Genomic DNA, 15,743 nt, shown 5'->3' on the forward strand with positions numbered 1-15,743 from the left:
GTGGTATATCACCAGAACAGGATTTTAATTTCATTTTCAATGGGGAAACATTTCTTCTTTATCTCTAGAGATACATGTGAAAAAACTTTATTTTCCCACGGTCTGTTCCCTGACTCTGACCTCAACACAGAGCTGCCTTAAAAATCCTTTTTCTTTTTGAAGTGAAGTGTGTGTGTGACAGAGCACAGAGGATGTTGGGGGAAGCAGAGAAATGTGAGTTTGAATCAATTCACAGATAACGCAGAAACTGAGGGGCTTTCCCATGTCTTCACGTGACACCCTGCAAAGCTGCATGTCGTTGAATTCTTTCCCCTGCTTTTCTTATCACAAACAGAGAAGCCTGACAAGGAACATAGGGTCACAAAGAGTCGAACACAACTGAAGCAACTTAGCACGCATGCATAGTTCATTAAATGCTAAAATCTTGCTTTCCCAAGGATGCTCTTTTATTTATTTATTTATTGTTTGCTGACTTAAATAATCTCTTTATTTTTATTTTTTTAAGGATGCTCTTTTAATATGTTATTTTAGTTAATCATTTATTAATGTGTATTATATACTAGGAGTTTATATGTATTATCTGATTGAATTCTCCCAATGGCTGTATGAGGTAGCCACAATTACTATTCCTATCTCCACAGGCAAGAGAGAAAGGCACAGGGAAGTTGAGTAACTTGCCTAAGATCACCCAGCCAGCAAATGGCATCGGCTGCACAAGTTTATGTACTGCAAACCACTGAATGATACACTTTAAATGGGTGAATTGCATGTTATGTGAATTATTTATCTCAGTGAAGCTGTTATAAATTTATATTAAAAAACTGCACCACTAGGGTTAGGAGATGTAAGCTATTATATACAGAATGGATAATAACAAGGTCCTACTGTATAGCACAAAGACCTATATTCAGTATCCTATGATAAATCATAATGGAAAATAATATTTTAAAAAAGAATGTACATGTGTGTATAAATGAATCAATTTTCTGTATAGCAGAAATTAATACAACATTGTAAATCAACTATACTTCAGTAAAAAAAAAAACTGCACCATGAGAAAAACCAATATTATGCATTTGGTAGGCTCTCAAGAAACAGCTCAAGAAATATGGTTTTTCCAATAGTCATGTATGGATGTGAGAGTTGGACTATAAAGAGAGCTGAGCGCTGAAGAATTGATGCTTTTGAACTGTGGTGTTGGAGAAGACTCTTGAGAGTCCCTTGGACTGCAAAGAGATCAAACCAGTCCATCCTAAAAGAAATCAGTCCTGAATATTCATTGGAAGGACTGACGCTGAAGCTGAAACTCCAATACTTTGGCCACCTGATGCAAAGAACTGACTCATCTGAAAAGACCTTGATGCTGGGAACAATTGAAGGCGGAAGAAGAAGGGGATGACAGAGGATGAGATGGTTGGATGGCATCACTGACTCAATGGACATGAGTTTGAGTAAACTCTGGGAGTTGGTGATGGGCAGGGAGACCTGGCGTGCTGCAGTCCCTGGGGTTATGAAGAGTCGGACATGACTGAGCGACTGAACTAACAAGAGGTTATCTATTGAATAAATGCACCAAAGCATTCTATTTTATAGCTATTTTAAAATAATACAGGTTTATTTAAATTCAAATATGTCTTTTAGGAATAGATAGTGTATTTTGCAACCATGCCTCAATTTCCCCAGCCTCAATTGTCCCCAGAAGTGAATGCTGATAATCCTGACATCCCAGGAATTCCAAGACAAAGGCCCCAGGAGTGAAAGCTTAGCATTGGCCCCACCTGTGGAGGAATTTCCCCTGTGCGCCAACAGGACCATGTGTGGTGAATGAACCATCTATGATTTGCTGACAGTAGGTATGAACCTGAGTGTTAACTGATCTCCCAAAACCCCCAATGAGCCCAACCCAGACCCGCAGGAAGCTCCAGTGTGACTCTGAGACACCAGCTGATGAAGGCATCACTTGGGTCCTAGAATCTGGGAAGATGAATGATCACCCTTCCTTCATTACTAGAGAAACTCCCAAGAGCAGGTTCTGATAGTATTTGTGGTCACCATGGAGCTCAGATGAAAGTGAAAGTGAAGTCACTCAGTCGTGTCCAACTCTTTGCAACCCCCACGGACTGCAGCCCACCAGGCTCCTCCATCCATGGAATTTTCCAGGCAAGAGTACTGGAGTGGGTTGCCATTTCCTTCTCCAGGGGGTCTTCCTGACCCAGGGATTGAACCTAGGTCTCCTGCATTGCAGGCAGACGCTTTACCGTCTGAGCCACCAGGGAAGCCCTGATGAAAGAATATGGAAAAAAATCAATAAATTCTAGAGTGAAAATGGAAACCAGTATTCAGGGTTGAAGGGGAGTGACATGGAGTAATAAATCAAAGGCCACACTTGAGATCCAGTTGAGGAATTAGCCTGATATGAAAGATTAAGGAGGAGTCAGAAAAAAAAGCACCCAAATGCTGAGGGCACTGAAGAAGAAACAAAACAGAGTGTTATTAGATTTAACAGCAAAACAAATGAGGTCAAGCTTTGCATAAGGAGATTGAGTTCAGAACCTACCAATGACTAGACAATCCCTTCAAGGAATGGTTTTCAAGCCTGCCTCATCGGGGAAGAAAAAAACTTACCAGGGATACTTTAGAAAGCATGTATTTTACAACTCTTGAGTTCTATAGCAACAACAAAAAAATGAGTCTTAGATTAGGGAAATTTGTTCTGAGGACTCTGTATGAAATAGAAGTGAGAATATGGTACAAAACTGGAACAGACTTTTATCTGAGGCATGGAGGTTCAAAGATGTGCTGAGCTCCTGGCTACACATCTCCAGGACTCACTGGTATTATTTTGAAGAGAATTCAATCCGGTCTACAAGAAAGCATTCTTGTGCAAAACAAATCACAACCATGAAAGATGCATGGTGCACTCCCTGTATGAAGGCTAGGAGTTTTTGTATATGTTATTTCATTCTATTTCTAAAACAACTCTGTGACACAGATGTTTTACAGATGAGAAAGAAACCAGAGACCAAAGAAATCTAACAACTCTCCCAACTAGTAAGTGGCAGGAGCAGGATTCAATTCTAGGTCTTCAAACTTCTTTACCACTAGTTTTTCCAGTATCCTACACCTTTCTAAAGTAAGACTGTGATGAATTTGTCCAGCTATGGAAGGCCTTCTAGAATAAAAGACTGACATTTTGACAGAGGTGAAAGATCATTGTAAAACTAAAGCAGACTAGACTGAGAATATAACCAGAGTAACAGCAGGGCACTGGGCTTTGGAACATCAGCAAGTCAGAGGACCCAAGGACAAGGACTAAGTATAAAACACTAGTCAAAGTAAAAACAGCAACATCTACCATTATATCTAGTCCCCTCAAACTGCAGCATCTGATTTATTTTGTTGTCTGTACTTGATGAAGCATGTATAAGAAGGTTAAAAACTGGAGAATTTTAGAATGGAACTTTTCTTAACATTACCCAGAATGTCTTATTCAAACTATAAGTGATAAAATATGCTCCCAGAGTGACCAACATTGCCAAAATCGAGAAGAAAAATAATTGTAATCGCTTTCCATGTCTCTTACACAATTCACAGAGATGAGATCACAGAAGAAATTGTAGTCAATTTTGCCACTTATCTTTCATGATACTTCTCAACCATAGATCTTCTTTTTGGGTTTGTGGGGCAAACTTTCTAATTTTTTCTTCCCCTATCAGGAGTAACAAACCCATCTGGCTAAGCTCCCTTCATTCCTCAAAGACATAAGGTAATAAAAGGTGAAACATCCCTGCACCCGGAAGTCCCAAGGAAAAGGATTCTGTTGTTCTTGGAAACTTTTCTGAATCTGTCATCCATCACGGCCACTACAAAGACAGACTCAGGCTGCACATATTTCAGGGAGAAATGCTGGGTCTGAATCTATTCATGGTATTGAGGCCTATCAGTTACCAGGTGGAAAGAAGACCGGACAGAGAGCCAGGGCCCTGTGTTCTAATCCACCCACTGCCATTAAGCAGGTAGGTAATCCTCACCAAGGGCTTTCCTCTCTGCCGGCTACAGGGCTCTCGTTCATAAAATGAAGGGCTCACAGTAGACTGTCCCTGAAAACCTCTCCAGTCGTAGGACATTTTGCATTTCCCCCAGCCCCTCATCACTTGATAACCTGTTCTGGCAATGTCCTAGCAGGTACCTGTTTCTTGGTCACGGTGCCATCCACAGGGTCCACGTATTCAAAGCTGTCTGTCTTCGCCACAGTGTACACATGGCTCCCCACAGCAAACTGCTGGCCGATGAAGGACTTATCTGTGACCAAGGCCTCCAGGTCCCTCATGATGTAATAGGTCGTCTTGGGCTCTAATCCCTCATAGTCAAACCTGGTGAGGGGGGACAGGACATAGGCTAAAGACAAATCTAATCAGAGAAACAGCAACCCGACGGGCCTCTCAAGGTTGTCTAATCACTGGTTTTGTTTCCGTGGAAGAACAGCACAGAAAAGAACCCACAGCTGGTCAACCCCTTCCCCCGGTCCCTCGCTCATTCCCCACACAGCAGCAGCAGCATCCTGTAAACATTAAATCATGGCCATCCATTCCTTTGAATTCCTCCAAAAGTGCCCATCATCTTGAGATTAAGATTTGAAACACTGACCAGTCTATAAAGTACTGTGGGATATGACATGCCCATCTCCTCGACTTGGCTGTGTCTCACTCTGGCCCTTATTCACTATGCTCCAGCCATACAGGCCTCCTCTCCAGTCCTCAAAGATGCTCCACCCTCTGGGCCTTTGCTCTTGCTGTTTCCTCTCCCTGGTACAGTCTTCTCCAGGCTATTCCAATAGCTGATGCATTTCCTTCCTTCAGTTTTCAGATTTACTGTCACCTCCAGAAACACTTTCTCTGACAAGACATCTAAGGCATCTCCCCTCTATCTCTCCCTGTCACTCATCATCCTTTACATCTTCTTTTGGTAGTTATCCCAATATGTATTTGCTTTGTTTATATATTAATTTACTTATTTCTTGTCTTTGCCTATGAGAGCTGTAAGCTCCAGGAGGGCAGAGATCTACTCTGTGTTGTTCTCTGTTGCTTCTGATAAGTAGTGGTTTTTGTAAGCACTGGAATGAATATGGGAGGAGGTGAAGGCAGAAAGGGAAAAAAGAGAGGAACCAAGGCAGGGAAGAGAGATGGGGAAGGGAACTCAATGTACCATAAAATTCTCTTGGAAACTTGGAAGAAGTATTACAATTGTTCCATTAAAAAAAAAAGGTCCTCCTAGCCAAGAACATCACATATAACAATGGGGCTGGGAGGTGATTAGAGGGGGGAAAAGAGACTAAAAATAACACCTATCTCATTTGTTGTTGCTGGGTTTAAATAGGATAATACATACCAGGTAGTTGGCACAATGACAGACACTGGTGCTTAAAGCTCTTACTTTTATTCTTAGTCACTGTCATAAAGGAACTATAGGGTCTTTCCCAGTGTCAGATGGGTTTGACCAAGTCCTAATGGCATACCCAGGGAGGTCTGTTTAAGAAGGAAACCCTAGGAGGGGCAGCTGTGCTCAAGTGGTGGGATCTCAAATTTGGGCGCTCTTTAACACAGGAAAGATGAGAATGAGCTAAAGAAGGAAGATCTGAATAGTTGACAGTTTTTCTCCACACAAGATCTTTTGAGACTTCAGTAAACATCAGGTTACTGACCAACATGTCTAACAATGGGTCCCCTGCACCTACATCCCTTTCTTCTATTCTCTCCCTCGTACAGAAGATGTGTCCTCCCAGCCTCAGAAACAAAACAACAGGGAACTCTCTCAGAACATTCTTTCTCAGCATGTGTTCTAAGCCTAGATTCTCTTTATCAGTACATTGTTGGGAAGGTAAAGACCCAACAAGCAGAAAAGGGTATGAGGATGGGATAAGAGGGTCTAGTAGGAGATAGAGAGGCTCTGAAAGAGTCTTAGAAGTTGAGAAAATACACGAATGTGACAGGTCACGTTCAGCCATGGTTGAGATCATCAGACCAGCTGCCCCAACACTCATCTTCATACATGAGTAAGTTCTACCACAACTTCCCCTCACTCCCCCAAACAAGCACCTCTGACCATCACCACTACCAACACACGTTTAAGGAAAGAAATTTTAAAATGCAGAATTCTTTCTGGGGTCCACTCATACTGGAAAAATCATCTGGGTTCTCAGATACAACTTCAGGCTCAGTATCAGTTAAACCAAATTTGATTGTCTCCTGCCCACTAAGAAAACAAGCTATCAATAGTTCTCCTTCACAAGCATTGCAACCTACCTTTCCCAGAGGCTGGAGGAAATGTTTGCTTTCATTTTACCTACTCCCTCCTCCCTTTTTCTTTATCTCTGTGATCTCTTTGGACAGAAACCTGAATCATAATTGAATGCCCTACAAGAATTTATATCTCCACTGCATTATATTCTCTAATATGGTATTTGTTATGAAAAAAGTAACTATCATGTAAGCTCTTGGCCACAAAAAAATGAACTGTATTATAAACACACTTATCATAACACCATGTCTTCAAAATGCTGGCAGAAAGCTAGATAATCATTCCACAAATTATGAGGAATACATCCCTGACTCAAAGCGCTTTCACTAAACCAGAGGTTGGCAATCAAAATATATTTTATCAGGTTGGATTTTATGGCACAGCTTCAGACAATAAAAGGGTTTTCTGTGCCAGCTGGCCCCTCTGGTATGCCAAAAAAGCCCACAAGAATCAGGATTTTGGGCAGCTGTTAGAAATACTAGAGAATACAACAAGTTCCTACCTGCCTTTACAGTTCTTATTTTATAATACAATGAATAATTCGAGATGATTTGCAGGCTGTCACACCCTTAGCCTTCTTAACTAGATAGGAACCAAGAATGTGAGGCTGTCTCCATTTCTCAGAGCGCTGCAGCCTCTTTGATTTTAATGAGTAATATCGCAAGCCTCCTTATTCTCTGATGTTTATCTAAGTAAATGACCTCTTAAGAGAAGAAACAATCACCTTATAAGGGAAGTCTAAAGCTTGCTTTCTGTCCCTTAAGCTCTTGAAATGCAACCAAACATCCAAGTAGTTAACTATTCATAAGCAAAGCAAATGAGGCACAGTGTCTGTTTTTAATACACTGAGAGCTGCTGAGACTACCCAAAGATTATCTGTCCTAATTCTACACCCTCACAGTTAACATCTTTTAAGACCACTGCTCCTCCTAAACCATGGTTTGGTACTATTTATAAACAAACAGCATCTCCAGGTACACATATCTAGCTGGCAGCCACAAGCCAGAAGACTCTCCCCCTCGCTTCCTTCGACAACAGGAAGGTAGTTGAGACTCCCAACCCACTAATAGTCACTGTGTGGACCTTTAGTGGGGAGGTAAGACAAAGAAAGGTAGGGGGAGGATTACAAAAACCACCCCGACCTGTGGCAGCTCCTGTCTCTTCCCCCATTTCCTTGATAAGTATAGGTGGAAAACCAACAAGAAAAACCCCTGGTCTGACTGGACAACTTTAATGGCCGCCAGAGGACCTTTCAAGGTTCTGCAGTTCAAATTTCATCTCAGGATGGCTGCCTACTGTATAGGCACTGATGAAAACATTACAGATGGCTGTCACCAGAGGTAGGGAAAGTTGTATCCTCTAATTTGGAACTACCTTGATACCACCCCCAACCTCCTCTCAGGGGTTATCTGGCTCCAGCCTCTGTATTCCTCAGATCTTCCTGAAAGATGCTTCCTTCAGAAGATTCTAGACCATTAAAAAAAAAAAAAAAAACTTTTCTAAGGAATTTCCTAAGGTCCATATGGAGACTCTTGGCCTTCTCACCTGCAATAGTAGTGGCGGCCAAATTTGGCCCAGTGATCTCGGACAATTTCCTCCACACTCTGCTTCCGGGCAGCAATAATGGAGAGCCAGACCAAGACAGCCCAGAGGCCATCTTTCTCCCGGAGGTGATCAGAGCCTATGGGAGAAAGAAATATTATTCTGAAGATTTGCTCATGGGGGAAAAGTTAAAGCTAAATGAACTATTAAGACAATTAGAACTTAAGTGTTATACTGAAATGATAGCATATATATTGATATTTGTCTATTGTGTTAAATATATATCCCATAATATACTTGTATTTCCAAAAATATGCAAGTGAAATTCAAATAACATAAATAATATCAAAAAAGAAAATCCTGGAAATTGTTGAAAGGATCAGAGAGCCAAGCTGATGTCACATTTGACTAGTGGTATTGTTCATTCAGCAAATATTTGGTGAGCCTTACTTACACTACCATGAATAAGACAGCTCTTTATTCATAAAGCTGTAGTTCAAGTAGGCAAGGATAAGCAACAGAGTAGACAAAAGAACAAGATGAATCAAACAAGCACAAGGACGGTGAAAAAAATTAAACTGGGTGATGCTGCCACAGAGCATGACATCAGCAAAGGTTGCTTTATTAGAGCAGCACGGCTTTCCTAGAGCAGGTTGAATGGCACCCTGTGTTCCCCCCGCCAAAGATACACCAGCGCTCCCCCTGTCCCACCACAAACCTGTGAAGGAAAGCTTGTTTGGGAAAACAGTCCTGTCGATATAATTAAGGATGCTGAGATGAGATCAGCCTGGATTATCCAGGTAGGCCCTAAATGCAATGACAAGTGTTCTTAGAAGAAAAGACAGGGAAGAAATACAAAGTAGCAGTTTATATGAAGACTGAGGCAGAGAGTGGAGTGGAGTTCACTTCAGTTCAGTTCAGTCGCTCAGTCATGTCCAACTCTTTGCAACCCCATGGACTGCAGCATGCCAGGCCTCCCTGTCCATCATCAACTCCCGGAGTTTACTCAAACTCGTGTCCATTGAGTCGGTGATGCCATCCAACCATCTCATCCTCTGTCGTCCCCTTCTCCTCCCGCCTTTAATCTTTCCCAGCATCAGGGTGTTTTCCAAGGAATCAGTTCTTCACATCACGTGGCTAAAGTATTAGAGTTTCAGTTTTAGCATCAGTCCTTCCAATGAATATTTAGGACTGATTTCCTTTAGGATGGACTGGTTGGATCTCCTTGCAGTCCAAGGGACTCTCAAAAGCCTTCTCCAACACCACAGTTCAAAAGCATCGATTCTTTGACACTCAGCTTTCTTTATAGTCCAACTCTCTCATCCATACATGACTACTGGAAAAACCACAGCCTTGACTAGATGGACCTTTGTTGTCCAAGTAACATCTCTGCTTTTTAATATGCTGTCTAGGTTGGTCATAGTTTTTCTTCCAAGGAGCAAGAGTCTTTTAATTTCATGGCTGCAGTCACCATCTGCAGTGATTTTGGAGCCCCCCAAAATAAAGTCTCTCACTGTTTTCACTGTTCCCCCATCTATTTACCATAAAGTGATGCGACTGGATGCCATGATCTTAGTTTTCTTAATGTGAAGTTTTAAGTTTTACCACCTTTTTCACTGAGAGTGGACTTATGCTGCTACAAACCAAGGAATGGATGGGGCCACTAGAAACTCTAAGATTTTCCCCTCAGGGCTTCAGAGGAAGCATGGCTCTGCCAAAGCCTTGATTTGAGACTCTTGGCCTCCACAATGATAAGAAAATAAATTCCTGTTGTTCTAAGCCACCCAGTTTTGGGTAAATTTTTGTGCCTTAGGAAACAAATACAGGGAGTCAGGGTTAGCCCCACAGGGGTGATGACATCTGATCGGATACCTGAGAAGAGTCAGCCCTGCAGAGATCTCGGGACAAAGTCTTCCAAGCTGAGGGACAGCAGTGAAGTTCTGAGGCAGGAAGGAACTGGGAAGCTTATTCCTACAGCTATTTACAAAGAGAGGTAGCTTGTATTGAAGCATTCACACAATGAAGCATGCAAGCTAAACAGGTAGCTTCTTGTGCAAAAAGAACCCAGAGGAATGTGCTGCAGGTTCATTTAAGTATCTGTCTATTGGCCAATTGTAAGCTCTTCCTGAAGCGAATAAAGTCCTAAACACAAAGGAATGTGTTGCAGTGTAAGAAAGATGGTTCAGTGGGAAAGGCATGAGGAGGGTTTTGGAATCAGGGTTTAAAATCAAACTCTGCTACTTCTCAGGTGTGTGAAAAGTTACTGCAAGTCGTCAACCTGAGTCTCGGCTTCTCATTTGCAAAATGGGGACACCATGACCCATCTTGAGGGGTTGTCATATAAATTTAATCAAGTTCAGAGGGAAGGCTCTGGAGTCAGATTGTTTGAAGTTCAAATTCTGGCTCAGCCACTGACCTTTGTGTGACTTGCTGGCCTCATCTGTAGCACAGGGAAGGAACAGCCCTTAACCCATGGGTTACTATCAAGAGGAAGTGACTAGATTATGCCTAGGTATTAAGGTGAATGACTGGGTTACCACAAGTGGTGGTGGTGGTTATTATTGTTGTTCTTCTTGGTAATTCACATAAAGCACCAACATGGTGTTGATTCAATACACACTTTGAGACAGATTGTTCTCAATTATTCACATACTTTTTATCCTCCGACTTTAGCAAATGGCAATGTCTTAAGAAAGAACTATGGACCAAGGTTCATAACACTATATAGGAGGTGGTAACCAAAACCATCCCCAAGAAAAAGAAATGCAAGAAGGCAAAGTGGTTGTCTGAGGAGATCTTACAAATAGCTGAGAAAAGAAGAGAAGTGAAAGGTAAAAGAGAAAGGGAAAGATATTCCCAACTGAATACAGAGTTCCAGAGAATAGCAAGGAAAGATAAGAAAGCCTTTTTAAGTGAACAATGCAAAGAAATAGAGGGAAACAATAGAATGGGAAAGACAAGAGATCTCTTTAAGAAAACTGGAGATACCAAGGGACCATTTTACGCAATGACAGGCACAATAAAGGATAAAAACAGCAAGGACCTAACAGAAGCGGAAGATATTAAGAAGAGGTAGCAAGAATACACAGAAGAACTGTACAAAAAAGCTTTTAATGACCTAGATAACCACAATGGTGTGGTCACTCACCTAGAGCCAGACATTCTGGAGTGTGAAGTCAAGTGGGCCTTAGGAAGCATCACTACAAAGCTAGTGGAGATAATGGAATTCCATGTGAGCTATTTCTAATCCCAAAAGATAATTCTGTTAAAGTGCTACACTCATTATGCCAGCAAATTTGAAAACTCAGCAGTGGCCACAGGACTGGAAAAGATCAGTTTTCACTTCAGTCCCAAAGAAAGACAATGCCAAAGAATGTTCAAATTACTGTACAAACACACTCATTTCACATGCTAGCAAGATTATATTCAAAATCCTTTGAGCTAGGCTTCAGTAGTATGTGGATCAAGAATTTCCATATGTACAAGGTCAATTTAGAAAAGGCAGAGGTACCAGAGATCAAATTGTCAACATAAACTGGAACATAGAAAAAGCAAGGAGTTAAAAAAAAAACACCTACTTTTGCTTCACTGACTATTCTAAAGCCTTTGACTTGTGTGGATCACAACAAACTGTGGAGAAAATTCTTAAAGAGATGGGAATACCAGAGCACATTATCTGCCTCCTGAGAAACCTGTATGCAGGACAAGAAGCAACAGTCAGAACTGGACAGGGAACAACAGACTGGTTCAAAACTGGGAAAGGAGTATGGCAAGGCTGTATATTGTCACCCTGCTTATTTAACTTCTATGCAGAATATGTCATGTGAAATGCTGTATGGACGACTCACCAGGCTGGAATCAAGATTACCAGGAGAAATAACAACAACTTCAGATATGCTGCTGATACCACTCTAATGGCAGAAAGTGAAGAGAAACTAAAGATCCTCTTGATGAAGGTGAAAGAGGAGAGTGAAAAAGCTGGCTTAAAACTCAACATTCAAGAAACAAAGGTCATGACATCCATTCTTATCACTTTATGGCAAATAGATGGGGAAAAAGTGGAAACGGTGGCAGATTTCATGTTCTTGGGCTTCAAAATCACTACGGACAGTGACTACAGCCATGAAATAAAAAGATACTTGCTCCTTGGAAGAAAAGCTATGGCAAACCTGCTGCTACTGCTAAGTCACTTCAGTCGTGTCCGACTCTGTGCGACCCCATCCCTGGGATTCTCCAGGCAAGAATACTGGAGTGGGTTGCCATTTCCTCCTCCAATGCATAAAAGTGAAAAGTGAAAGTGAAGTTGCTCAGCCATGTCCGACTCTTTGTGACCCCATGGACTGCAGCCTACCAGGCTCCTCCGTCCATGGGATTTTCCAGGCAGGAGTACTGGAGTGGGGTGCCACTGCCTTCTCCTAGACAGTGTATTAAAATGCAGAGACATCACTTTGCCTACAAAGGTCAATATAGTTAAAGCTGTGATTTTTCCCATAGTCATGTATGGATGTGTGAGAGCTGGACCATAAAGAAGGCTGAGATCTGGATTATAAGGAAGACTGAGTGCTGAAGAACTGATGTTTTCAAACTGTGATACTAGAGAAGATGCTCGGGAGTCCCTTGGACATCACGGAGATTAAACTAGTCAATCATAAAGGAAATCAACCCTGAATATTCATGGAAGGACTGATGCTAAAGCTGAAGCTCCAATACTTTGGCCACCTGATACGAAGGGCCAACACATTGGAAAAGACCCTGATGCTGGGAAAGATTGTGGGAAAGAGGAGAAAGGGGCAATAGAAGATGAGATGGCTGAATGGCATCACTGACTCAATGGACATGAATTTGAGCAAACTCAGGAAGATAGTGAAGGACAGGAAGCCTGGAGTGCTGCAGTTTATGGGGTTGCAAAGAGTGGGACACAACTTAGCGACTGAACGACAATAAGAAAGGAGACTGGGACCATGGGGTGGATCATTTCTTTCTTCAAGAGTAATGAGAATGGGTACTTGGATTTCAGAGTTATGAAACATAACTCAGAGAGGAAGACCCAATGACACTGAGCTGTTTAAACTTTGAAAATAGGCTAAAGTAATACCTTAGTTAAGCTAGACATCTTTGAGAACTTCTCACCAAAGCTATGAACCATTTATACTTCTTGTTACACTTGTGGTGTTAAATGTTTTTCCTCAAAAAGGAAAATATACAACCTTGAGAGCGCAATGAAAATACTTAAAAGGAGAAACGATCAAGTCTTTGGCTCCCCCACACACTGATCAAATGGTCTGCTAGTGACACTTTTAGATGTCTGGCTGTCATTGCCTCTAGCCTGAGCAGACTTTGGGCTTTTAATCCTCACAGCATGGAGTGACTCTAGTCCCATCCAAGGAACTGTGCACACTGCTACAAAAATGGAAGAAATTCAGAAGATGCTGGGTTAGCTCCATGGCCTGGTGCCAAAAAAACAAGTCTAGGAAGCCCTGCCCAGTGGGATAACTTCAAAATCCTTTGTCCTTTTATAGCTGAAAAAAAGTCACTTTCATTTACTGGCTAGAGAGAAATACCTTTTTGTTCTAAAACATGGGTTTTGCATACTCTGAATCTCCAGCTGGATTACATTACCTGGAGATAGACCCATGAGATGCTGTTGAGTCTGACATCTGATAGGATGCCATAATTTAGGGTAGAGAGACACAGAGTTATTTTAGCATGATCAAAAATATAAAAAACATACAGACTCACCTCAGCTGTTAGCAGCCAACCACATAATAAATTGTGAATTGGCTTGGATATCCTCACCTACAAGTTAAACACTGCCAAGAGTCACAAGGGGCCAATGATCAAGTAAAATCAACCATGTTCTTTATAACTCTTTGAGGTGGGGATAGAGACATTGATGATTTGCAATTACATGCACACGTTTCCACTGAACTCTCCTAGTGTACTTTAGAGGGGGTTTTGGGGAAATGGCTCTCCTTTTAATAACTTCAAGGCAAGTGAACTATAATGCCATAACAGTGACAGATAAATTAAACAGTCAAACAAAGGCATCAAATGATTTCCTAAGACCCCACTATAAAGAGTGAAAAATGGAGGGAAGATATGCCCATACTATATATGACAGGACCACTAAACTTTATATTAAAACTGTTTTTATAAGTCAATCAGAAAAAGAGGGGCCAAATAGAAAATTGTGTGGATAGGCACACATGAGCAACTGTCAGAGAGAAAAATATTAATAGTCAAAAACATTTGAATAAATGTTCAATCTCATCTCAGTCAAAGAAAAGTCCACAAAATGGAATCCCATTTGGGACTCTCAAATTAGCAAGGGTTCATTAGGGGCAGGGGAACACTTAGTACTAGCAAAGTACCAGTGTAAACATGTACAGCTTGGTAGAATAATTTGGCAGTAATGACCATGGCATCCGGTCCTATCACTTCATGGCAAATAAATGGGATAAAAATGGAAACAGTGGCCAATTTTATTTGGGGGGGCTCCAAAATCAATGCAGAACGTGACTGCAGCCATGAAATTACAAGACACTTATTCCTTGGAAGAAAAGCAATGACTAACCTATATAGCGTATTCAGAAGCAGAGACATCATTTTGCTGACAAAAGTCCATATAGTCAAAGCTATGGTTTTTCCTTAGCTCATATAATCATGTACGGATGAGATAGTTCAACCATAAAGAAGGCTGAGTGCCAAAGAACTGATGGTTTTGAATTGTGCTAGAGAAGACTCTTAAAGAGTTCCTTGGACAGCAAGGAGATTAAACTAGTCAATCCTAAAGGAAATCAACCCTGAATATTCATTGGAAGGTATGATGCTAAAGCTGAAGCTCCAATACTTTGGCCACCGATGCAAAGAGCTGACTCACTGGAAAAGACTGATGCTGGGAAAGATTGAGGGCAGGAGGAGAAGGAAGCAACAGAAGATTACATGATTTAAATGATTGAATGGCATCACTGACACAATGGACATGAGTTTGAGCAAACTCCAGGAGATGGTGAAGGACAGGGAAGCCTGGCATGTTGCAGTCCATAGGTTCACAAAGAGTTGGACATGACAAGCGAATGAACAACAATAATGATCAATAGCCTTAAAACAGTGCCCAGCTTTGGACCCAGCTATTCTATTTCTTAACCTTTAGTCAAAAGGAAATTCACCAAAGCAGCTAAAAGAAGAGGGAAAGTTGAATAAATAATAAACAAAAAATATTTTTTGAAAGAAGAGGAAAAGTTGAAAAATGCATACAATTTTTTTTAGTCTTTTTGAGTTTTTTACAACATTGCTTCTGTTTTATATTTTGCTTTTGGGGCCACAAGGCATATGGGATCTTAGTTCTCCAACCAGGGGTGGAACCCATACTCCCTGCACTGGAAAGTGAAATCTTAACCAGGGAAGTCCTAATACTAATTGTTAAAGAATAGGAAATTATGGAAAAATCTAACCAAAACTTGTTGTACAGACAAAATATTAAATAAGAATCTTTGGGAACACATGTAATGGGTGTAATGATATTCATCCAAGTTTAATAAATGTTAAAAAATCAGCTTATTAACAACCTCAGATATGGCAGACTGTGAAGAGGAACTAAAGAGTCTTTTGATGAAGGTGAAAGAGGAGAGTGAAAAAGCTGGCTTAAAACTCATCATTCAAAAAACTAAGATCATGGCACCTGGTCCCATCACTTCATGGCAAATAGATGGCTATAAGACTTGACAGAAAATGAGGACAGGGAAGGCAGTGCACTGCTGAGCTGTTAACACTGGCCTTGGGGGAAGCTGAGTTTAGGGGATGGGTTTTGTTCACCCCACCTTCAAAGACAAAGTTTCAGATTCATCCCCAAAGGCCCCTGGGCATTTCTACTATTGCTGACCAGGCATGAAGAGGGATTCATC

General features: G+C 41.3%; 1 protein-coding gene across 1 annotated transcript in view; it reads right to left on the reverse strand.

Annotated features, from left to right (window-relative positions):
- Positions 1–15,743, reverse strand: part of PGM5 (phosphoglucomutase 5) — a 185,220-nt gene that overhangs the window by 42,480 nt on the left and 126,997 nt on the right. The window contains exons 8-9 of the mRNA XM_020912623.2: positions 7,843–7,978; positions 4,190–4,373 (exon numbers count right to left, since the gene is read on the reverse strand). Of these exons, the coding sequence (XP_020768282.1) occupies positions 4,190–4,373; positions 7,843–7,978 (320 nt within the window). The remainder of the gene's footprint in view (positions 1–4,189; positions 4,374–7,842; positions 7,979–15,743) is intronic.

The sequence above is a fragment of the Odocoileus virginianus genome, chromosome 18 (assembly GCF_023699985.2).
Source record: "Odocoileus virginianus isolate 20LAN1187 ecotype Illinois chromosome 18, Ovbor_1.2, whole genome shotgun sequence".
In the NCBI taxonomy this organism is placed as follows: Eukaryota; Metazoa; Chordata; class Mammalia; order Artiodactyla; family Cervidae; genus Odocoileus; species Odocoileus virginianus.